This window comes from Tetrahymena thermophila (assembly GCF_000189635.1).
Source record: "Tetrahymena thermophila SB210 genomic scaffold scf_8254006, whole genome shotgun sequence".
In the NCBI taxonomy this organism is placed as follows: domain Eukaryota; phylum Ciliophora; class Oligohymenophorea; order Hymenostomatida; family Tetrahymenidae; genus Tetrahymena; species Tetrahymena thermophila.
Window position 1 is genome coordinate 18,399 of NW_002476011.1, and position 26,289 is coordinate 44,687.

Genomic DNA, 26,289 nt, shown 5'->3' on the forward strand with positions numbered 1-26,289 from the left:
GATGTATATTTTCTTATTTACTTTTAGCAAATAATAGATAGTCCTAGCAATCATGTTTTTATAAAGAAAAAGAAAGAAATTATAATACTTTGTATTATTTATTATTAATTTTTTAATTAAAAAATAAGCATTAATCAAAAATTAAAAAAATTAATTATGAAAAAGCAAACGAATTTTATCATTTTAGTATAAATGTTTTTCTTAATAAAATCAATTTATCCTAAAAACTACTTCTAATTGAATTATGATGTAAAGTTTTAATAGTCACGCATTGCTAATACACATTAGCTAATTCAAGGAAGCATTATATTTGCAGAGTCTGATTCTACTTAATCCTATGTGAGTTAACTTTCAATATCAGGGTGGTTTTTTATGAGATATTTCTATGCTAACACTTTCAATATTTTTACTATTTCACAAATATAATAGGAAGTTCTTAGCGTATCTTATAATAGTAGTAATCCTTATTAGATTAAATAAGTATTATTATCTTCTTTTAATGACATTTAGAGTGGTATTCCTTTAATCAATAATTAATGGTATTTAATTACATCTTAGATAAATATCTAAAATAGTTAAATTTCTTCGGAAACTTATTTTCACTAATATGGATAATTATTTTATGCAAGCTTAGTTTCCTAATCTTATTCTTTTAGCTAGCTTTTATTTAAGTAAGATTTAGCAATTGAATTAGGTAACTCTAAAGTTTATGGTGTAATTGAATCTCCTTTCTATTATAAATATGTTTATTTTTACTGGGATTCTAATATTAGTATCAGTAATATATCAAACTATATGGATGATTATACTGCTCTTCAAACCTAGTTAGTATGGAATTTTGACTTCTTCTATACTAAAGCTAATCCTAAGACTTATTTTAATGTAGCTAAATAAATGAAGATATATCCATCTAATTATGATACAGGTGATTCTTAAATTCTACTTGTAAAATAAGGAACGGTATTTAAAACAGATTACGTTAATCCTCTTGAATTTGGAGGATTAGTTGTTACTTTCCACTTTAAAATATCTTCTCTTTAGTTCGCAAATTTAAAATTATTTTAAATAGTAAATAACTAAGTGTAAATTAGTATATCCTTAGATTCTTCTTAAAATATATACTTAAATACATAATAAATTTAAGGAGTTTAATATGATAAATGGAATTAAATCACTCTTATAGTTAAGACTTTAATACTAAATCAGGTTTACCTAATTGTAAACACACTACAAAATCAAGCTTAAAATATATCTTTTAATTAGCAATTTTTACTTGGATAGCTTTAATTTGGAGATTTGTAAAACACATCAGATATCTAATTTAGTCACATTAGATATTACAAAGGAACCTTTCTCACTTCTAACGAAGGAAATTGTTTATTATAAAATTCTAGAAACACTGTTTCTTGTATAATTTGTTAATCTGGTTTTTTTATAAACTACCAAAGTAGTTTAACTTGCTCATCTTAAATATTGCCTAGCATTGATGTTAATAAAGATAATATAATTGATTGGAATGAAAATTTTTAGAGTTGCCCTAAAGGTATGGTATATGATCCTATTTCATATCAATGTAATTGCATGAATCAATTCTACCTTTAAAGTAATAATACATGTGCAAAATGTCCAAGCTACTGTGATGGGTGTATTAACTAATAGACCTGCATTTAGTAAGATCCATAACGATTGGCAAATGGCATATGTCAGAATGGGTATTTTGATGATGGGTATTCTTGTATTACCTAAAAACTTACTATCTTCAGCTAAAAAAATATCTTGAAAACATTCTAAGTACCTAATCTGAATCCCATTTGTTCACAATCAATAAACCCTACTGATTACACATTAAATGATAGTTCTCTAAAATTATCATCATTTGATTCTTACTCTTTTTTATTTAGTTTTACATATTAGTTTATTGATAAAATAAGCAACTCATCTATTGCAATTTTTAGAGATGGAATGAATGAAATTTTTACTTTCTCTTTTGATCTAATCTCAAATATTTCCTATTTAAATTTTGAAGTATACGGATAAGTTAAATACAGGGCTATTATAAATTCTAATTAAACCGTTTGGATTAATTTGTGGACTGATTTAAATTCAGTGACTATGTTAATTTAATCTTGTTCTTTATTTTTTCATACTACTATTAATGTCGATCTTAAAATTAAATTGACAAACCCATCTTTTTGTTTAGGTCCTTGCAAATCTTTTTATCATCAAGGATATTTATGTGGAAATATTTAGGATAGGCCTTTGATATTTATCTAAAATATAACAAACCCAATTTATGATTTGATAAGTTTGCAGATGTTTTTATCAAGCACTGTAATTAATGTTGCTTTATTTAAAATTAGCTTGTTTTTAGATTTATCATAAATTTATTAAAATTAACTTCAATCCAACCCTTCTTTGACTATAAATTTTTAAAACACACCTGTTATATTACATAAATTAAAAGGTTATGGATTTAATAAGTAAGTAAATGCAATCATTCAAAATATTAATATTTCAGGTTATTATTGGATATCCTTTTATTGCACAATTCTTCCAGTTGTTATCAATTCTTAAGTATCATTACTATCTTATACTTTGAATGGAGGTAATGTTGAGTATTTTCTTGTTCCTAATGGATAAAAAATATTAATAAGAATTTGTTTCATAACATAGTGCATAGATTCAAAATATTCTATGTTAAGCCTTAATGAAAGCAATAGTTTATTTATTTTAATGAGAAATCAAAGCTCTTTTTCTGCTGGAGTTTTTTTTATTGAGTTTGATGTGATATGCAATTATCTTAGAGAATAAATTTAGTTTTTGAATAAATTTTTTAACACCAATATACCAACTATTAATCTGAATATAGGACTTTAAACATAAGATACTGATGATTTTTTATTCTATCTAAATTTAATTAATATAGACAAAGGTGATGGCTTGTACTACTTTGATTATAATCCAAATTAAGATTGCTTTATATTCTAGCAAATAGACTAAATGAATTGCATTTATTATAAAAATAACTTAATAAAATATTAAGATAAATAAATAACTATTCAATAATGCTTAAGTTTTAATGATAATAATCCATTTACGTTTTTTATTGCTAATCTTTAGACAAAAGAATGCTAAAATACTCATTAATAATTTCCTGGTTGCCTAAACGTAGATTTTGTTAATAATACTCTTTAATGTGTATAATGCATAAAAGATAATACTGACCCACTGAATAACTGTTAGTGCTTAGAAGGTTTTTATTATGATAATTAAAGATAACTTTGTCTTTAATGTGATATAATTTGCTAAGCATGCGAAGGTAGTAAGAGTAATTGTACTAAATGTAAGTAGGAAAATCAAGTAATTCCTTCATGTAATTGTCTTTTAACAAATCAATTTTTGAATTAAAGTTTTGAATGCTAGCAATGCTCTTAAAAATGTGATTCTTGCTTAAAAACTTAAGATTTTTGTTTGATATGCTCAAACTATAGGATAAATCCACCTGAATGCAACTGTGATTATGATAAATTTATGGAAATCAATGGTATATGTACCTAAATTGTGTGTGATAAATCATGTGATAAATGCTAATTTGACATTTCAAATTAAAGTATAACTTGCTTAAAATGTAAAACAGGGAGAGAAAATCCTCCATAATGCACTTGTTTGTAAAATTATGAGGAAAATAGTGATGGTAGCTGTTCTCAATAAAAATGCAATTTAGGTTATTAATATGACTCAAACACTAAAAATTGTATTGTAATAGGTTGCCCTGTTGGGAAATCCTTGACTATTTTAAATAATTAAAAACTTTGCTTAGAAAATATGGATGTAAGTTTATCAGTTTCCTTAAATACAAGTAATTAATATATACTTTAATTTAGGTTTGATTAAACTATTTAACAACTTGATATTAAATACCAATAAAATATTAGCAGTCTAATATAATTAAGCTTTTCTGAAATTTAAGATAACTTTTATAATTTAAGTGATCCATTTATTAAAGAAAATACTCTTTTTGTTAAATTAACTATCAATCATAGCTTTTATGCACAGCAAGGATATATCTTATTTTTAGATAATACAAAATTCGTTAGTACTTCATAACAATTTGTACTAAATTAAATTTATACAAAAAAACAAATTTAATTTGAAATAGGTCCATTCCTACTTGAAGAAAGTACTTTAGCTAATAAAATGGCTGATCAAGCAATAGACTATTTTAAAAACTAAAATTAAGATACCTTGAGATTTTTTTAAAGCTTTTAAATAATTTTGTATATTTTAAATACAGTATAACCCTCAGTACTTTTCTTGCTGCTGAAAGCTTAATTACCCCCTAATCTCTATAAATTTTATTAAATGATTGGATTGTTGATATACCCAGATGTGGTAGATTATTAATCTACAAATTTTAAGTAAGAATTTGAATTATTCTATATGGATTTGAACTCTACAGAAGTTTACTAATCTGGCAACATAATATTTAAAAAATTAGGATTTTCTAATAGCTTTTTAATAAATGTTTAAATCATAATAATCAAGTATTTATTCCTTTTTTTGTTGATTATAATTACTTCAGCAATAATATAATAAAATATTCATTAGCTAAAATACAGTAAATTTTTATAGAAATTTCAATCTATAAATTAAATTGCAAAATAAAGAATTAATTCAGAAAATGATTCAAATTTGCTGATGGTTATTCAATCAATTATGGTTTAGTTTACATTTTTAGACTAATAAAGTTGGGCAGTAAGATATGGTTATTATTTAGCAATACTTTTTCTTCTTCTTCATTTTATATCATTTTATTAGAATTTTAAATATATAAACGGGATATAAAAATATTAAGAGTAAGATTATTCATTTTAATTTGTTGAAAGACTATAAAATTAAAACAGCAAATCAAATAAATATTATTTCTTAAGTTAACTAACTAAAAAATATTTAGTTTTGATTATATTATTTTCTTTTGTAGAGTTCCCCATCATATCTTGCATATTAAATGCAGTAGTCTTTATTATTTCAGCAACTTTAACATATTTGCAGAAGCCTTATAAGAATTGCCTAAGCAGATACATTAAACTAATTGGTGAAATTATTATGTCTGTTTGTTGGTTTATTCATATATTTATTGTAATATAAGAATATAAGATGGTTAAGTTGACAACATTAGATCCAAATGATTTAAACTAATATTTAAGATATGGAGAAATAGTCATCATACTGCTAATTATATTTAATATTTTGTTTTTAATAGAATTATTTGCTTAGCTAGCTTATTTATTATAAATATTAATTGCAAAAATTAAAAAATGAGCAAATTAATTTATAATAAAATAATTAGAGGTGTGTGTTGATTAAAATTAATGTTTTTATTTAGTGTCCTAATTCAAATTGTCCTTTAAAATAAAATTTTATTTAATAAAGTTTAATTTAAATAACATATTTAAAGATTGTTTATCAATTCAATTTAAATATTTCTCTTTACTGTATACTCTCATTAATTAAGACCCATATTTATAAAAGTAAAATATTTTTGAATTAAGACTTTATTTTTTTACTAAAAATTTTAATTTAAAATAATATTTTTTAGAAAAATTTAGATTTACAATAAAATATTTTTGAATTGAATTCAATATTATTTTTGGTTCTTTATCTAATGATATTTCTTTTATTGAATTAATTTTCATTTTTATTCAAAATAAAAAAATTAGAAAAAAAGTGTATGTGCTTAGCTTAAATTTTTTAAACTAATCCATACAATTATTTTTAATTTGAAAATTTGGAAAAAATAAATTATTGATTGGATTTAGTTTAAGAAATGTTGAACTGGGTTTGTATACTTTTTTTCTAATTTTGGGTAAGACTAATTTTTCTTGCTCATTTATAAAAAGACTTGTATTATGTGTATTAGAATTTCACCTAAAATTAGTCACGACCTGCAGATTTTAAAATGGGGCAATAAAAGTAAAATAAAATAAAATGATGAAAGCATTAGTAATTAATATCATAATTAGATTTCTCATTTGCATTGAAATTTTTTCTTATTTAAATTTTTCTTATTTTTTAATGTAAACAAAAATCAATTATTAATTTTTTGATAAAACCTATTCGTTGATATTTAATAGTATCGAATTTATTTACCATAAATTAAATAGCGCCAAAAAGGAAAAATATATGTAAAATAAATAAAAAGCTGATTAATTTTAAAACAAAAGAATTGATTTAATGAAAAGAGTAAATTAAAAAGTATAAAATTTTATTTGTTTATTTTTAATAACAATTTTAGTTTCTAACGCATAAAACTATTATAAGCTTTCAGATGGAACAAAGAATATTGACTGTGATAGATCTTTAAATTCTCAAGTAGTATAGGGTATTGATATTTTTTAAAATATTGGAATGAATACTCCAGCTTCAATTTTAAATATCTCTGGATGGATTTTCTTAAGAGGATTTCAACAAAAGTACTATACTATATTTTCTATACATTAGGCATCTAATTTAGTATTTAGCCTTTAATATACGCTTGTTCCATCACCAAAAATGAAAGTTAGTTTATATAGCATAGAATAAACAGCTGATTACTCATTTTTAACTTAAAAACAATGGTTATTTTTTATGACTTAAATTAATTACAGTTAAGTTTCTTTAGATTTATCATCAAATACTTATTTAATAGGAAATAACATTAATGTTGCTCTTCCATCAATATCTTTTAACACTAATATCATCCATTTTGATAAAAATAATTTATTTATTAATTTTGGATTACCTGGAAATTCACTTTCTGTAGAATCTTCTTGTTCTTTTACTAGAGATTTTGTTATTGTATGGGACTTTGATTTTTATTAAAGTATATTAGGAGCTCGTAGATATGATCTTAGTGATTTTAAGACTTATATACTCTGGAATTATGATCTTTTCTATATTAAAAGTAATTAAGGCTAGTTAATAAGCTAATAAGTAAGGCAGAGTAAAATAAAATCTCCATTCCTTTTCTAACAAAATGATAATTAAGGGATTTTTGAAACTTTGAGGGCTGGATAAGTTTTCACTACTGATTTTATCAATGTTAGTGATGTATAAGGATTAACCTTTTCTTTTTAAGTTTATCTAACAGGCTAAATATTGAGTGATACACAGATAATTACTTTAATTTCAGAAAATAGTTAACTTATTTTTGGATTTAATAAAGATTATAAATTTACCTTAAAAATAATCGAAAATGGAAACAAATAAGAATAATAGACTTTAACAAGAACTATATAATATTAAGAGTGGACATAATTTTTGATGGTATTCAAAATAGGATTGTTTTAAAAGGTTGAATTTCAAATCTCTTCGAACAGTGTAATGAATAATTTTAGATTTAAATTGATTAAAATTAATAAAAATGTTTAAGTTAAATTTGGCTCTACAGAAAATTTAATAGATATAAAATTTAATAATATCTTCATCGTCAAAGGTAGCTATTTAGGTTTTTCTTAATAATGTTTATACTTATTACCAACAAATTAATGTTTAGTTTGTAGCTAAGGCTAGTATTCAATCGATTTTTAAAATAATATGAATTGTGTTGACTAATCGACAATAATTTAAAATCCAGATGGATTCAATCAAAAGCTATGGAATAGAACTGTATGTGCTAAGGATTAACTTAATGTAGGTAATGATTGTATTTGTAGAAATTAATTTTACAAATAAGGAAATGAGTGTTTCAGGTGTCCATCTTATTGTAACGGATGTATAAGTGCATAAATATGTAAAGAAAAGCATATAAACAGAAACAACTAAGGATAATGTTAAAGTGGATATTTTGATGATGGTTTTAATTGTATTTTAAGAGCATTTTCTATTTAAGAATATAATTTAGCGCTAAATTATTAAAATTCACAATATAATTGTAATCTAGCCATTGCCGATTCTAGCTTACACACATTTGATAATAATTTAATGTAGATCTAATAAAATTAATCTATCCTCTATAGTTTTAGCTTTAGCTTAACATAACAACCAGCTGATTACAGTGTTATTTCAATACTTACTGATAATGGGATAGAAGTATTTACAATTTTAGCCATAAATAAAAAAATACATGTATATATTTAAGGAAACGATGCCCTTTCTATCGAATTTAAGGAAAGCGAAACGACATGGGTTGCTATTTATACAAACTGGAATCTTCTTCAATTATTTGTATTTACAGAAGCTCAAATGAATGTAAAATCTGCTCCAATTAGTCCTTCTATAGCTATTAATTCACCAAAAATTTGCGTGGGTTCTTGCTACTCAACTGTATTCCCTAAATATATTTGCGCGAATTTAGGAGAAAGACCATTCATTTTAATTAAAGATATTTCTATAATCTAAGAAAAAACAGATATTTTATTTTTGATTTCTAAACCTATGATTAAAATCGCTCAATTTAGATCCATTAAATCTAGTTTACAGCCTGAATAAATTATACTAATTAATTAAAGCCAATAGATATTTATTGATTTTCAAGATAGCTTGAAATATATTGATGAATTTAAAGGTTTCTTGTTTGACCAGAATACTTCAGCTTAAATTATTTTAGATACAACCTACTAATCTCCAATTACATTTTCCACATCCATATTTATTGAAAAGATGGAAAAGACTGTTTTATTACTCAGCTATGATAATGTTCAGTATTACTTAGTTCCATAAGAAGATCTTAATAGGATTTTTATAAGGATTTGCTTCAAGCTAGATTGTGCTGATTCTAATTATTCAAGTTTAATTTTTAATGAACCTAATTTTCTATTAATTCTTTATAGAAATAAATCACCATTTACAACAGATTACAGCTTTTTATAATTTGAAGTGTATTGCAACTATAAAAAAGAATAGCTTAATATAGTTTAATCTGGATATCAAATTTCATTTTTTTCAAATTTGATGTTAGGTTTATAAAATTAATTAGACGAAACTTCTATGTTTTTGAATAATATTTCACTATATACTGGAGATGGATACTTATATTCTGACTATACTAACCTCAATAATTGTTTTATTTATATAAATATATCACCAAGAGAATGCTTAGTTGCTAAATAAGATCATTTAGTAATAAATGGCAAAGTAGCTTCCATTTAAGAATGCTTAAATTTAAATAAAAATTATATATAAAACTAAGGCTATTATTAAATCAATCCCTTTACAAAAGAATGCTTTATTAAATGTTTAATTTAAAATGCTTTTCCTGATTAAAAAAATAATTGCATTTGTAACAAAGGATATTTCTTGTCGATAGATTAGAATGGCAATAAATAATGTAAAAAATGTAGTAAATAATGCAAAACATGTTTAAATAATCAAGATTATTGCTTAGAATGCTAAAGCGACGATCTTATAGCCCCACAATGTTAGTGTCATAAAGATAACTTTTACTTAGATCAAAATAATTAATGTTAAATATGTTCTCCTCAATGTAAAAGTTGCGAAAAAAAGGAAAATAATTGCTTAGCATGTACTAATGGAAGAACAAACCCTCCTTTATGTGAATGTGATCACAGTGAATTTGACATCGATGGAAATTAATGCTCAAAAAGAAATTGTAGTAAAAAATGTTAAAAATGCTTATAAGATTTAAACACATGCACTTAATGTAGTAAATTTAGAGAAAACCCTCCTATTTGTAACTGTCAATATGGTTACTTTTAAGGCATAAATGAAAATTGTGTAAAATGTAATTTAAATGAATACTTTGATAATAATTTGAAAATTTGTATTCCATGCTTATCACCTTGCTTAACTTGCAGCTAAATTGGGTCTAATTGTCAAAGCTGTATAAATGAGTATATTTTAGATGGAAATGTTTGTAAGTGTCCGAATGGAAATATTAGCTAAATATCTGAAAAAGGTGATATTTACTGTTTAGAGCTAATGGATTTGACATGTCAAATAAAACTATAATAAAATATTTACAAAATTACTTTAACATTTGAGCATAGCTTAAGATATTTTGACATATAAGAAAAGAGTAAACAAATTGAAATTGTTTCTATTTATATTCCACAAATAGAATAATCAGCATTTTCAATTAATAATTTCCAAATATATAGGGAAAATCTTTCATTTGATTTCGTACCTAAAGCTAGTTTTTTAGCTTTGTCTGCTAAAATGTATATCAAATATCCCTAAATTTTTATTAGCCAAGATAGTAAATATATTTTATCAGATAAGTATGTTAAAAAACCTTTTGAGTTCGAAATTGGACCATATATTATATCACAACAAACTCAAGAAAGCATAGTAATAAACTCTGCTTTAGAGGTTTTAAATGATTAAAGTACAATTGTGGAAATATTTCAAAAATTACAGCTCACTTTGTACTTACTTAACACAGTATAACCATCTGCCATTTTTTTATTGTTAAATGCATAACTACCTCCTAATCTCTATCAATTCTTACAATTATTTGGACTATTTATTTACCCAAATGTCTAAAATTATCAATAAAAGTCAATTAAAACTAAGTTTTCACTCTTAGGAATTTCAATTAGTGAAGAAGAGGTTTCTTCACATTGCAAATAGACTTATTCAAAGCTTGGATTTTCGAATAGTCTTTTAGTTAATATTTCTATTATCCTATTGAAGTATTTTTTAATAGTTTTAGCATATATTATAATTGCCCTTTTCACTTCAATTTGCTATTATAAATCTGATAAATAGATATTTTATAAAATCTAAACGTTTTTATTTTAAAGACTTAACAATGAAAACGAAATAAATTTATTAATGGTGACTCTTTCTATTTTAATTCAATATGAGTGCATCCAATCATACTCTTGGTATGTAAGATATGGGATATATGCATCTGCTTTACTTATTGTATTAAAAGTTATTATTCTATTAAAAAATTATTAATACATTAACTATTAAGATGATAAAGAGAAAGTAAAGTCAACTAAAAACTAAATGTTAGAAAATAAATTTTTATTTTTTACAGAAAGATTAAAAAAATCATAAAAATATTTGATAAAAAATTATTTCTTCATTTAGATGATAAAAAAGTATATTTAGGTATTTATATTAGTTATTTTTGAGCAGCTTCCTTAGTTTTCTTGTTTAATTTGTGGAATAGTTTCACTATCATCATTTATCTTAACTATTTTAAGTAGACCTTATCAAAGTAAAAGATCAAATTTTATCAAAATCTTAGGTGAATTTTAACTTTTCATTTGCTGGGTTATTTTTATTATTATCCTTAAAATTGAAGATAAGCTTTCCTCATAAGCAATTTTCAACTAAGATTTAGTGGAAAGTTATTTAGAGTTAGGAAGGGTAGTAATAATATTATTAGTCACTTTTAATCTATTATATTTATTAGAATTTATAGTCTCAAATGCTCTTTAACTTTATGAAAAAGTTTTCAATAAAAAAAAAACAAATAATTTGCAATATAAAAATATGCATTAATGAAGTAAATATTTTATTTTTCTTTTATTCAATTTATTAAAAATGCATTTTTTAAGTTTCAATTATTTTTTAAAAAAGCAAATATTTCAATAACGTAAAATGATGAATACTTTTGAATTAGTGTAATAACTTGAAGAATATGCAAAAGAGTTAATAAAAGATTAAATTTATCCTGAAAGTGATCAACTAAAAACTATTTTTGATATAAATTTATTAAAAGAAGTTTTCCTGGAACGGCTATATTAAGACAATTATCTAATTTAAGCCTCTAATTTAAAGTAAAAATCAAAATAAATGAACTTCCCTAATTTAAGACCTTTCTCCATTAAATATCTTAATTTTTAGTTAATGGAATTTTTGATCTTTTAAAATTAGAGTAATTACAGTACATATGTGGTTTATAAATTGATTCATATTTTTTACTATAATTTCTTGGTGTATAGCTAGCTTTATTGTATTTCTTAAATTTTCAATAAGATATTATAATATTAATAAAATTTAATTTTAATTATGATTCAGTATTTATTTAAAAAATTAAATTATATTTCTATCAATATTAATATTTAATTAAATTTCAAAAGTTATTTCAATTTAAAAATAAACAAAATTTTTTTATTATTTAGGAAATTAAATATTTTGTTAATATTTAAATAATAAATTTTATTTTACTTAATTTGAAAATATAATTACTAAATAAGAATACAGATTGCTTTATCCTATAAATATTCCATAAAAAACTTTTTATTACTTGCAGTCAAGATTATTCTTTATAAAAAAATATTAAAATATACGTTTAAATGTATCAATTTCCTTAAATTTAAATACTTTTTATTTTACACTTAAAATTAAATTTTGATAATAATTTCTAATAGTAAAAGTAAATGTTACATATAAAATTTAAGAACTAAAAGAGTTAAAGTTTTAAAAAATTCATAAAATCTATTTAATTTGAGTTACCTAATATTTATATATTTATTTATAATATCTTTAATTATAATAACCTTAAAGATAGTTTAAAAAAATTAGATTAATTAATTGTAAATTTTTACTCAAATATCAATCTATTAATTAAATTTCTCAAAAAAATATTAGATTTTATTAATGACAGTAAAATTAATTTTAGTTTTACTAACAATTATATAATAATAAAAATCAATAAATATTTATTTTTAGCTCATATGTTTTTAAATAATACCTTTTCATAGATCATATTCAATTAAATTATTTTTTATTATTTTAGACGTTCAAAAATAGCTTTAGAACCCCTATAGGCTTTGTCTCAAAAATAGTTTTTAACTAAATTATTATTTGATTTATTTTATTTTTTCACCACTAAAAAATAAAGGTTAAATGTCACTAAATTCATAATATTTTGCTTTATAAATTAAATGTAAAATATTAATTTATTTTATTTTGTAAAAAAATCACAAAGTCTTACTAATATTAGAAATTATTCTTTGTAAATTAAAAATTTGATACAAAATATTATGAATTAAACATAGAGGCGAAGTGAGGTTAAGTTTATTAAAACACCTAATAAAAGTTTGATGATTTGATATAGATTTTATATTAAATTTGTGCATATATATTTTTGTCAAGTTAATGAAGGTAGAGAGGGGATATATAAAGGATATTTTATGAAATAAAGAAAGCGCTGCCTATTTTTAGGTTAATATTTAAATTATTAATAAAAGAATTATAACTATGATTATTTTAAATTACTTAACATTTCTGATATAATTAGTGTAAAGAAAATAAAAATCATACTAAAAATGAATATTTAACTATGCATAATACTAGCAATGTTATTTAAATGCTAATTATAAAAATTTTAATTTTGAAACATTTTAAAATATTCTGATTAATTAATGCGCTTTAAAATTATAAATTTAGATATCATGACATAATTTTTACATTCTATAAACAAAATGCATGGCTTAAAATTAAAAATTAGATTTATAACAAATCATCTAATTATCTTGATAAAAATTAGATTATAAAGGATTACAAACATTGTCAGGCTAATAGAAGAAAAGAGGTTTTTCAGAAAATTAATAGATTACAAATATTATATTTAATTTGAAACCTTAGATAATAAAAAGCTAATTTGAAAAACTGTAAATAGAGATATAGATATCATACAATTTATAACTTTGTAAATTAATAAATAATTGATATCCTAATCATTATTTCTCAAAAATTTTAAAAAATATTATGTAAGTAATAAAAAAGCATTTAAAAAATTTAAAAATACATTTTAAGTCAACAAATTATTGAAGAAAAATCTTTTTTAAGCTAATTAATTTTGATAAATAAGTACTTTTCTAGTAGATTTCATTAGAAAAATTTAATTTACAGTTTAAAAAAAAAATTTTTTATCAAATCTTACTAATCAAATAATTCAAACCATGCAAAACAAACTATTATTTGGACTGTGCTAAGTTAAGCGCATAGTACTCCTTAATTCATATACATATTATTTTATAGAAACTATTAGATTTAGCTTTATGAATATGAGAAAATGAAAAGCTAAAATTATAAATATAAATAATTGACTTTTAAAGAATATTTCATCATAAATAAGGGACTTTATGAGAGTTTTTATACTTGTAAAATAAAATTCATAAATCTCATTAAAATCAATTTAACTTCAAGCAAGAATTTCTTCTTTTTAAAGAGAGTTATGACATAACTTCAATCCATATTTTTAGTATTAAAAAATTTCAAGATTTTTCCAGATTACTACTTTATTATCATTGAATTAAATAAATTTATAAATTGTATTCAAAATTTTTATTATGAATTTTTCTTTAAAAAAGTATAAAAATTTTTAGGTTAAATCTTTAAATCATAAAAAAATAAATACTTAAATTGTGTAATCTTAACAAAGTAATATAAGCAAGCAATTTAAAGTTAAATATTTGGCAATAACATTTCTAATAAGTATAATTAAGGAGTTTTTGTTAAATTAATATAGCATTATTTGATATTTTATATTTATTTATCTATAATTTTATTGATTTAATTAAAAGATTTTTATTTGATAAATCTGCATACTTTTTTATGTAATCAATAAATTTTTTTTCTATTGTTTTAATCGAGATTTAGTTTATTCATTAAAAAGTGTTTATTTTTTGATTTCTACATTTGATGAATTTATTAATAATCAATTTCAATTGAATAATTAGAAATATATGTAATACTTTTGTTTGGTCTAAGAAATAAGATAGAGCAAAATAAAGATTTAGGTTGCAAGTTATTTAAATGAATTATAAATGGATAACTTAAAATAAATTTAAGCTTTTAGCATTAGTATTTATATTAGTTAAAATGGTTCTGGGTGTTAACTATTAGCAATTAAATTATGATTAAAGGTTTAAATAGTAGCGCATCATTCATTCGAACTAATTTTATTATGGAAATTTTTTGTTTTAAAACTCTGATCCTACATCATCCAGCATAAACCAATTTGCAATCTCAGGATGGTTTTTTATAAGATGTTCTAGTATTGATTATTATAATTTTTTTTCATTTATACTGAAAGGATAATAAATATTGAGCGTATCTTTTAGTTTAGGCAATTTGAAGGTTAGATAAACTCTTCTCTCTTCTAATCAAGACTAAACAGTTAATACAATTGCTTTCAATAGTTGGTTTTTGATTAAATCATAAATAAGTGTATAGAATAATTAAGTTATTGCATAAACATCTGTTCATAGTTATGGGAATTTATTTCTGGCTAATATAGCTCCGGCACCACAAAGTTTTAATTAAATTTTTTCAAAAGCAGATATAACTCTAGAGATAGGAAATTCATCTTAATTATCAGGAATATATGAATCTTGTGCTTATTCTAAAAATGTTTACACCTACTGGGATGAAATCATTGATGATAGTAAGACTTAAAATTATGTAGATGATTTCACAGCACTACAGACCTAACTCGTATGGAATTTTGACTTCTTTTATACTAAAGCTAATCCTAAATCTTATTTTAATACAGCTAAATCAACAAAAATATATTCAACTAATTATGATTTAGGTGAATCATAAATCTTACTTGTAAAATCAGCCACTTAATTCTAAACAGACTATGTTAATCCACTTGATTTCGGAGGATTAGTTATTACATTCCACTTTAAATTAACTTCTCTCTCTTTCGCAAATTTAAAATTATTTTAAATTCTAAATCAGTAGGTTTAAATTTCTATTTCAGTAGATTCCTCTTAAAATATTTATTTAAATACATAGTAAATATAAGGAGTATAATTAAATTAATGGAATTAAGTTACTCTAATTATTAAGACTCTAATTCTTAATTAAGCTTTCTTAATAGTAAATACATTGGAGAATTAAACATAAAAAGTAACTTTAAGCTAACAGTTTCTGTTTGGCTAACTTTAATTTGGAGATGCGTCAAATACATAAGACATTTAATTCAGTCATATCAGATATTACAAAGGAACTTTTCTTACTTCTAATAAAGGAAATTGTTTATTGTAAGATTCTAGAAACACTGTTTCTTGCATTATATGTCAATCTGGTTTCTTTATCAACTACCAAAGTAATTTAACTTGCTCATCTTAAGCACTGCCAAGCATTAATGTCGATAAGGATAATATAATTGATTGGAATAAAAATTTTCAAAATTGCCCTCAAGGTATGGTGTATGATCAGACTACATTTGAATGCAGCTGTTTAAATTAATTTTACATGAAAAACGATAACACCTGCGCAAAATGCCCAAGTTATTGTAATGGGTGTACAAACTAATCTACTTGCATATAGCAAGATCCATAAAGATTAGCAAATGGGATATGCCAGTAAGGTTATTTTGACGATGGATATTCTTGTATTAATCAAAAGCTAACTATTTTCAGCTTAACAAATAATATAGTGAAAATATTCAAAACACCTAATTTAAAGCCTATTTGTTCACAGTCTATAAGTCCCATAGACTATACATTAACAGAGAGTGTTCTTAATTTATCTAAATAAAATTCATACTCATTCTTATTTAGTTTTTCTTATAATTTTTAAGATTTTTAAGATAACTATTCCTTCGCTGTTTTTTCAGATGGAGCTAATGAAATATTTACTTTTTCTGTTAGCTAAACTCCAAACTATTAATTCATAAATCTTGAAGTATAAGGATAAATAGTATATAAAACTGCTATCCTAACAAGCTAAGTAGTTTGGATTGCATTTTGGACAAACTTAAAATCAATAACTTTATTAATATAATCATATTCATAGTTTTTTCATACTTCAGTTAATACCAACCTTAATATGATATTAAATAATCCTTAGTTTTGTGTAGGACCTTGTAAATCTAAATACCATACTGCTGGGTATTTGTGTGGGGATCTTGAACATAGACCTTTAATATTCATATAAAATATAACTGATCCAATTTATGATTTGACAACTTTATAAATGTTTCTGTCTAATCCTACAGTAAATGTTGCTTTATTTAAAGTAGGATTATTCTCTGATTTAACACAAATTTACAAAAATTAATTGACATAAAATCCTTCATTAATTTTAGATTTTTAAACCACTCCTGTAGAGATAAATAGACTAAAAGGTTTTGGTTTTATTAAATAAGTCAAAGCAGTTGTTTAAAATATAAACATTTAAGGTTATTATTGGATTTCATTTTATTGCTCTATACTACCTGTCACTATTAATTCTTAAGTGTCACTTTTATCTTATCCATTGCATGGAGGAAATGTTGAATATTTTCTTGTTCCTCATGGACAAAAAATATTGATAAGAATTTGCTATATAACTTAATGCATCGATTCTAAATATTCGATGTTAAATTTGTAAGAAAGTAATAATTTATTTATTTTAATGAGACACCAAAGTCCTTTCTCTGGTGGTATTCACTTTATTGAATTCGATGTAATATGCAATTATCTTAGAGAATAAATTTAATTTTTAAGTGTTTCATTTACTTAAAATATTCCAACGATCAGCATTAATATAGGCCTTCAAACATAAAACACAGAAGATTTTCTATTTTATTTAAATCTAATTAATATAGATAAAGGTGATGGTTAATATTACTTTGATTACAATCCTAGTTAAAATTGCTTTATTTTTTAGCAAATAGACTAAATGAATTGCATTTATTACAAAAATAATTTACTTTTCTACAAAAATAATATGATTACAGTTTAAGAATGTTAAAGCTAAAATGATAATCAACTGACTTTTTTTATTCCAAATCTCCAAACTAGAGAATGTATAAACACATAATAAACCTTTCCTGATTGTTTAAATGTAGACCTTGTTAATAACAATTTATAATGTATTAAATGTATAAAAAATAATACTGATCCATTAAATAAATGTTCTTGTATTGAAGGATATTACTTAGATAGTTAAACATAGCTCTGCCTTAAGTGTAATCCCATTTGCCAAACATGCTAGGGCAATTAAAGTAATTGTACAAAATGCAAATATTCAAATTAGATAACACCTTCTTGTGACTGTCTTGAACCAAATTATTTTTTAGATCAAAATCTATCATGCTAAAAATGCTCATAGTAATGTGAATCATGTGCATATACTAAAGATTCTTGCTTAAAATGCTCAGTTAATAGAATAAATCCCCCTTAATGCTATTGTGATAATACAAACTATATTGAAGTAAATGGTGTTTGTATGAAAATTATTTGTGATAATAAATGTGATAAGTGTTAATTTGACTTATCATCGAACAGTATTATTTGTTTGAAATGTAAATCTGGAAGATAAAATCTCCCTCAATGCACTTGCATGAAAAACTATGCTGAAAATTCTGATGGTACATGCTCTCCTTGTCCACCTTCATAATTTTTAGACTAACTTACAAATCAATGCTAAATTTGCTAGTTTCCTTGTTTACAGTGCATTCACACAAAAAATTAGTGTACATTTTGCTATTAAGGATTAGAATTAGTAAATAACACTTGCAGTTGTGGATAAGATTAAGAAATAAAGTAGATATCTGAAGGTTAAACCTCTCAATTTGTCTGTATTTAAGCTATGAAGACAAGATTATCTGTAGTACTCTAAATAACAAATTACTTATTAACATTTACTTTTGACTAGAGTTTAAAATAAATTGATTTCTTAAAAAATCCTTTTTAAAATCTTATATAAATTCAGTTATCAAACGTTCCCTAATCTTATTATTCATTTGAAAATCCATAAATTAATTAAAATTAACTAACATTATAAATGAATGTCAAAACAAGCTTTTAAGTTAGTAGTGGCACAGCTCTCTTTTTACAAACAAAAATATTCGAGAGCTAAGATAATAGGTTTGTTCTAAGTTCATATTATCTTACAAATCCAATTTAATTTCAAATTGGACCATTCATTTTTACTGATTAAGTTGCTTAAAAAAACATGGCTGCGGTGATGAGTAATCTGAAGAGTAGCTAATATTAAAATATGTTAGGAGTAATTTAACAAACATAGATATTATTTTATCTATTAAATACAGCATAACCAACATTACTATTCTTACTATTAAAAGCTACCTTTCCTCCTAATTTATATATTTTCTACTAAATATTTGGAACATTCGTATTCCCAGGTGTTGTTAATTATTAGTCAACAGATTATAAGCAGAGTTATAGTTTATTTGGTTTAAAATTTGATTAATAGTAAGTTTTTTTAACTGATAACTAGATATTTAAACGAATTGGTTTTTCAAATACATTTCTTGTAAATACTTCTCTAGTCCTCTTAAAATATTTTGTGCTAATAGTCATTTATGCTATACTTTATTTAATTGCTTAATTTGTATCATATTTTTCTTAAAAATCAATAATAATTATATTAAAAGTCAAAAGTAAAGTATTATAAAGGCTAAATGCTGAAAATGAGGCTAATTTACTTATTGTATTTGTGTCAATTCTACACTAGTTCACTACATTTTAACAAGAACTCTGGTCAGTTAGATATGGGTACTATTTGGCTATAACATTTTTAGTAGTATTTATAGTGTCATTTTATCAGAATTATATTTAAATAAATTATTTATAGTTAAGAAATGAATATCTTTACTCATTTTAGTTTACAAATAGATTAGCTATAGATAAAAAGAATCTTTCAGCTATAAAAAGAAACTATTTTCTTATTTAACTTATAAAAAAGTACTTAGCAGTAATAATCTTATTTAGTTTACAGAATAGTCCTTATGCTGTGTGTGTCATCCTTGGTTTATTATTTCTTATTTCTTCTTTGATAACGTTTTATTATAAACCTTATCAGAATCTTATGAATTCGATTATAAAAATAATAGGTGAGCTTATATTTTCTGCTGTGTGGTTTCTTCATATTTACATTTTAGTAATAGAAGATTAATTAAATAGGGAACAATAATTTGAATAGAGTACAATTGAAACTTATTTAAATATAGGCAATATAGCAATAGTGCTTCTCTTTATTTTTAATCTAATTTTCTTAATTGATATCTTTATCTTCCTTTTTAATATTGTGAAAAACTTCTGCAAAAAAAAATAAAACCAAAAGTTAGAGCAGAAGCAAAAATAAAACGAAGAAAATTAATATATGGAATTAGAAAAAATCCTAAAAGAAAGTGTTAAAGTAAAATAGTTTAACAATTATATTCAAAAATTATCAATTAAGAAAGCGTAAAGTGTTGATGGAAATCAAAACTAGTAGTAATTTGTCTCTTTAAAAACAATTAATGTTAAAAGTTATTTGGAAAGTCTATGAATTTATACTATTGTATAAATATTTTATAATAGAAGTTAATTAAACTACTTAAATAATTTAAGCACATAAATTTTAATATTCTTTTTTTTTATTTAGTGTATTTTTTCCTTAGTTAATTGCGATTTATATTAATACCAAAGGTTTAAAAAAAGTGATTTTTTAAGAATTAGGTTTGGCAATAAACACTCAAAGTATTGTTTTAAAAAATTTATTATGGTATCTATTATTATATTAAAATAAATTAAACATAATTAAAAAAAATTAGATTCTTTAATTGTAAATAAATTTATACTTGATATTCACCTGTAAATTAAATTTCTTAAAAAAAAATATTAGATTTTATTAATGACAGCAAATTAATTTTAGTTTAACTAACAATTTTCTATTAATAAAAATCAATAAATATTTGTTTTTAACTCAAATATTTTTAAATAATAACTTATTATTGATTATATTCAATAAAATTATGTTTTATTATTTTAGATACTCAAAAATAGCTTTAGAACATATATAGGTACTTTCTAAGCGTATATATAATATTCAAAGTTAATTGGTAAACTATGTTTCTAGATGTTAGATTATGATATTTTGATTTGAGAAGTAAGATAATAAATTAAACTACTTTAAATTTAAATAGTTTAGACTAATATTCAATATTAACAAAAAAATAATGAAGGAATATAATAACTCATAGTTTAAATAGAATTTAATTTATTTTTTATTTGATATTTTTGAATTTATTTTATTTTCTTTAAGCTAAAAAATTAATATTAAATGTCCACATAATTTAAATAATTTCATTCATTTATTAATTAAATATAAAATTTTAATTTATTTGATTTTGTAAAAAAATCTCTAATTTTTACTAAAATTAGAAATCAATGTTGAAATTAAAACTTTGATTTAAATTATTATAAGCTAAATATAGTAATGAGGTAAAGTATATCAAAACACATAATAATAGTTTAATTTTATGAGATGATTTTATTAAAAACATACACATATACTTGTGAAATTAAGTAAGATAGATAGGGGATATAAAAAGAATTTTATCTGAATTATGAAATAAAGAACTTACCACTCCACCTATTTAGGTTAAGATATAAATTATTAATAAAAGAATTATTTTTACAATTATATTAACTTACTTAGAATTTCTGATAAAATTAGTGTTAAGAACATAATAACCATACAAAAAATTAATAATTAACAAAATTTAATTTCATCGTTAATTATAAAAATTTTTAATTTAAAAAATATTAAAATAGTCTGATTAGGTTAATCAATAAATACACTTTTTAAGACTTTCTAAAAATTATTTAATAGCTATTATGGCATAAATATTTCATTTCATAAAAAAAATGCATGGCTTACAATTAAAAGTTAGATTTATAACAAATAATCTAATTATTTTGATAAAAAATAAATTATAAAGGATTACACTCAAGCTCATTGAAAAAAAGAGGTTTTTCATAAAATTAAAAATGTACATATTTATATTTAATTTGAAACTTTAAATTATCAAAAATTAATTTAAAAAATTAAAAAATAGATTTAATTATATATCATACAATTTATAAATTAGAAAATTAATAAAGTATTTATTCTAATTTTCAAAAATTAAAAAAAAACTATTAAGTAATTATAAAATATTTTAAAAATACAAAATACATTTTAAGCCAATTAAAAATGGAAGAATAGGCTTTTGCTAAATAATTTTGATAATTATGTATTTTCTAGTACAGGTAAAAAGAAATATTTATCAAATCTTACTAATCAAATAATTTAAAAACACTCTAAAGTATTATTTAGAATATTCTAAGTTAAATGCAAAATATTTCTTTATTCATATTTATGTTATTTTTTCTTGTTTTTTAATGATCAATCCAAATTTTAGTATTAAAAAATTTAAAGATATTTCCATATTACTTTACTATTAAATAGATTATAAAATTGCATTAAATAAATTTATTTTGAATTTTACTTTTTTATAACTACAAAAGTTTTTAGATTAAGTCTTTTAAACATCAAAATAAAAGATAGCTAAATTATATAATCTTAGCAAAGTAAAATAAGCAAGCAATTTAAAGTTAAATGATTTGAAATATCAGCATTATTAATAAGTATAGTTAAGTCTTATGTTAAATTTATTCATTCACTTTATAAAATTTTTGATATTTTATATTTATTAATTTATAATTTTATTGAGTATATTAAAAGATTTCTATCTGGTACTTTTGCATAATAATTTATGTAATCAATAAATTCTTTTTGTATTTTATTTAATCTAAATTTAGTTTATCCATTCATTAAAAAATTTTTATTTTTCCATTTCTACTTTGAATTAATTTATTAATATTTGATTTAATTTAAATAATTAGATATTTATGAAATACTTTTGTTTTGTCTAAGAAATAAGATAGAGCAAAATAAGGATTTAGGTTGCAAGTTATTTAAATGAATTATAAATGGATAACTTAAAATAAATTTAAGTATTTAACATTAATATTCGTATTCATCGAAATGATTCATGGTGTTAACTATCAGCAATTAAATTATGATTAAAGGTTTAAATAGTAGCGAATCATTCATTAGAACTAATTTTATTATGGAAATTTTTTGTTTTAAAACTCTGATCCTACATCATCTAGCATAAACCAATTTGCAATCTCAGGATGGTTTTTTATAAGATATGTTGGTATTGATTATTATAATTTTTTTAAATTTATATTGAAAGGACAATAAATATTGAGTGTATCTTATAATTTAGACAATAAAAATGTTAGATAAACTCTTCTCTCATATAATTAAGACTAAACAATTAATACAATTACTTACAATAGTTGGTATTTGATTAAATCATAAATTATTGTATAGAATAATTAAGTTATTGCATAAACATCTGTTCACAGCTACGGAAGTTTATTTCTGGCTAATATAGCTCCGACAACACAAAATTTTAATTAAATTTTTTCAAAAGCAGATGTAACTCTATAGATTGGAAATTCATCTGAATAACCAGGAACATAGGAATCTTGCGCTTATTCGAAAAATGTTTACATCTACTGGGATGAAAAAATTGATGATAGTAAGACTTAAAATTATGTAGATGATTTCACAGCACTAGAAACCTAACTCGTATGGAATTTTGACTTCTTTTATACAAAGGCTAATCCAAAATCTTATGTTAATACAGCAAAGTCAACAAAAATATATTCAACTAATTATGATTTAGGAGAATCTTAAATCCTTCTTGTAAAATCAAACACAGAATTCAAAACAGACTATGTTAATCCACTTGATTTCGGAGGATTAGTCATTACTTTCCACTTTAAAATACCTTCTCTCTCTATCTAAAACTTAAAATTATTTTAAATTCTAAATCAACAGGTTTAAATTTCTATTTCTATAGATTCATCTTAAAATATTTTTTTAAATGCACAATAAATTTAAGCAATTCCTTTGAATTAATGGAATTAAGTTACTCTTATTATTAAGACTCTAATACTTAACGAAGCTTTCTTAATAGTAAATACATTTGAAAATTTGATATAAAAAGTAACTTTAAGTGAACAGTTTCTACTAGGTTAACTTTAATTTGGAGATGCGTCAAATACATAAGACATTTAATTCAGTCATATCAGATATTACAAAGGAACTTTTCTTACTTCTAATAAAGGAAATTGTTTATTGTAAGATTCTAGAAACACTGTTTCTTGCATTATATGTCAATCTGGTTTCTTTATCAACTACCAAAGTAATTTAACTTGCTCATCTTAAGCACTGCCAAGCATTAATGTCGATAAAGATAATATAATTGATTGGAATAAAAATTTTCAAAATTGCCCTCAAGGTATGGTGTATGATCAGACTACATTTTAATGCAGCTGTTTAAATTAATTTTACATGAAAAACGATAATACATGCTCAAAATGCCCAAGTTATTGTAATGGGTGTACAAACTAATCTACTTGCATAAACTAAGATCCATAAAGATTAGCAAATGGGATATGCCAGTAAGGTTATTTTGACGATGGATATTCTTGTATTAATCAAAAGCTAACTATTTTCAGCTTAACAAATAATATAGTGAAAATATTCACAACACCTAATTTAAAGCCTATTTGTTCACAGACTATAAGTCCCATAGACTATACATTAACAGAGAGTGTTCTTAATTTATCTAATCAAAATTTTTATTCATTCTTATTTAGTTTTTCTTATTATTTTTAAGATTTGAATGATAACTATTCCTTCGCTGTTTTTTCAGATGGAGCTAATGAAATTTTTACTTTTTCTTTTAGCTAAACTCCAGACTATAAATTAATAAATTTTGAAGTTTAAGGATAAATAGTATATAAAACTGCTATCCTAGAAACCTAAGTAGTTTGGATTGCCTTTTGGACAAACTTAAAATCAATAACTTTATTAATATAGTCACATTCACAATTTTTTCATACTTCAGTTAATACCAACCTTAATATGATATTAAATAATCCTTAGTTTTGTGTTGGACCTTGTAAATCTAAATATCATCCAGCTGGGTATTTGTGTGGGGATCTTGAACATAGACCTTTAATATTCATTTAAAATATAACAAACCCGATAAATGATTTAACAACTTTACAAATGTTTCTGTCTAATCCTACAGTAAATGTTGCCCTATTTAAGATCAGCTTATTCTCTGATTTAACACAAATTTTCAAAAATCAATTACCATCAAATCCATCTTTAGTTTTAGATTTTTAAAACACTCCTGTAGAGATACATAGATTGAAAGGTTTTGGTTTTACTAGATAAGTCAATGCAGTAGTTTAGAATATAAATATTTCAGGTTATTATTGGATTTCATTTTATTGCTCTATACTACCTGTCACTATTAATTCTTAAGTTTCCCTTTTATCTTATCCTTTAAATGGAGGAAATGTTGAATATTTTCTTGTTCCTCATGGACAAAAAATATTGATAAGAATTTGCTATATAACTTAATGCATCGATTCTAAATATTCGATGTTAAATTTGTAAGAAAGTAATAATTTATTTATTTTAATGAGACACCAAAGTCCTTTCTCTGGTGGTATACACTTTATTGAATTCGATGTAATATGCAATTATCTTAGAGAATAAATTTAATTTTTAAGTGTTTCATTTACTTAAAATATTCCAACGATCAGCATTAATATAGGCCTTCAAACATAGAACACAGAAGATTTTCTATTTTATTTAAATCTAATTAATATAGATAAAGGTGATGGTTAATATTACTTTGATTACAATCCTAGTTAAAATTGCTTTATTTTTTAGCAAATAGACTAAATGAATTGCATTTATTACAAAAATAATTTACTTATCTACAAAAATAATATCACAGTTTAAGAATGTTAAAGCTACAATGATAATCAACTGATTTTTTTTATTCCAAATCTCCAAACTAGAGAATGTATAAACACGTAATAAACCTTTCCTGATTGTTTGATTGTGGATCTTGTTAATAACAATTTATAATGTATTAAATGTATAAGAAATAATACTGATCTATTAAATAAATGTTCTTGTATTGAAGGATATTACTTAGATAGTTATACATAGCTCTGCCTTAAGTGTAATCCCATTTGCCAATCATGCTAGGGCAATTAAAGTAATTGTACAAAATGCAAATATTCAAATTAGATAACACCTTCTTGTGACTGTCTTGAACCAAATTATTTTTTAGATCAAAATCTATCATGCTAAAAATGCTCATAGTAATGTGAATCATGTGCATATACTAAAGATTCTTGCTTAAAATGCTCAGTTAATAGAATAAATCCCCCTTAATGCTATTGTGATAACACGAACTATATTGAAATTAATGGTGTTTGTATGAAAATTATCTGCGATAATAAATGTGATAAGTGTTAATTTGATTTTTCATCAAACAGTATAATTTGCTTGAAATGTAAATATGGAAGATAAAACCTCCCTCAATGCACTTGCATGGAAAACTATGTTGAAAATAATGATGGTACATGTTCTCCTTGCCCAAATTCACACTTTTTAGATGTACTTACAAGTCAATGCTAAATTTGCTAGTTTCCTTGTTTACAGTGCATTCAC

The 26,289-nt window shown here is 22.6% G+C and overlaps 3 protein-coding genes across 3 annotated transcripts; all 3 read left to right on the forward strand. All coding sequences in view use genetic code 6, as the record gives it.

Annotated features, from left to right (window-relative positions):
- Positions 1–795: 795 nt before the first annotated feature.
- Positions 796–10,541, forward strand: TTHERM_00944110 (bowman-birk serine protease inhibitor family protein; the record flags this gene model as incomplete). The annotated part of the gene is made up of 8 exons (XM_001026617.2): positions 796–1,727; positions 3,411–3,859; positions 4,079–4,524; positions 4,633–4,765; positions 4,982–5,139; positions 5,901–5,973; positions 6,296–10,324; positions 10,498–10,541. The coding sequence occupies 8 exons, from the start codon at positions 796–798 to the stop codon at positions 10,539–10,541; spliced, it is 6,264 nt and encodes a 2,087-aa protein (XP_001026617.2).
- Positions 10,542–14,784: 4,243 nt separating this feature from the next.
- Positions 14,785–20,193, forward strand: TTHERM_00944120 (bowman-birk serine protease inhibitor family protein; the record flags this gene model as incomplete). The annotated part of the gene is made up of 5 exons (XM_001026618.2): positions 14,785–18,883; positions 18,986–19,115; positions 19,305–19,446; positions 19,539–19,617; positions 19,757–20,193. The coding sequence occupies 5 exons, from the start codon at positions 14,785–14,787 to the stop codon at positions 20,191–20,193; spliced, it is 4,887 nt and encodes a 1,628-aa protein (XP_001026618.2).
- A 2,523-nt stretch (positions 20,194–22,716) lies between these two features.
- TTHERM_00944130 (bowman-birk serine protease inhibitor family protein) lies at positions 22,717–26,059 on the forward strand (the record flags this gene model as incomplete). The annotated part of the gene is made up of 2 exons (XM_001026619.2): positions 22,717–25,633; positions 25,716–26,059. 2 exons carry the CDS (start codon positions 22,717–22,719, stop codon positions 26,057–26,059), a joined length of 3,261 nt encoding a protein of 1,086 aa, XP_001026619.2.
- Positions 26,060–26,289: the final 230 nt, after the last annotated feature.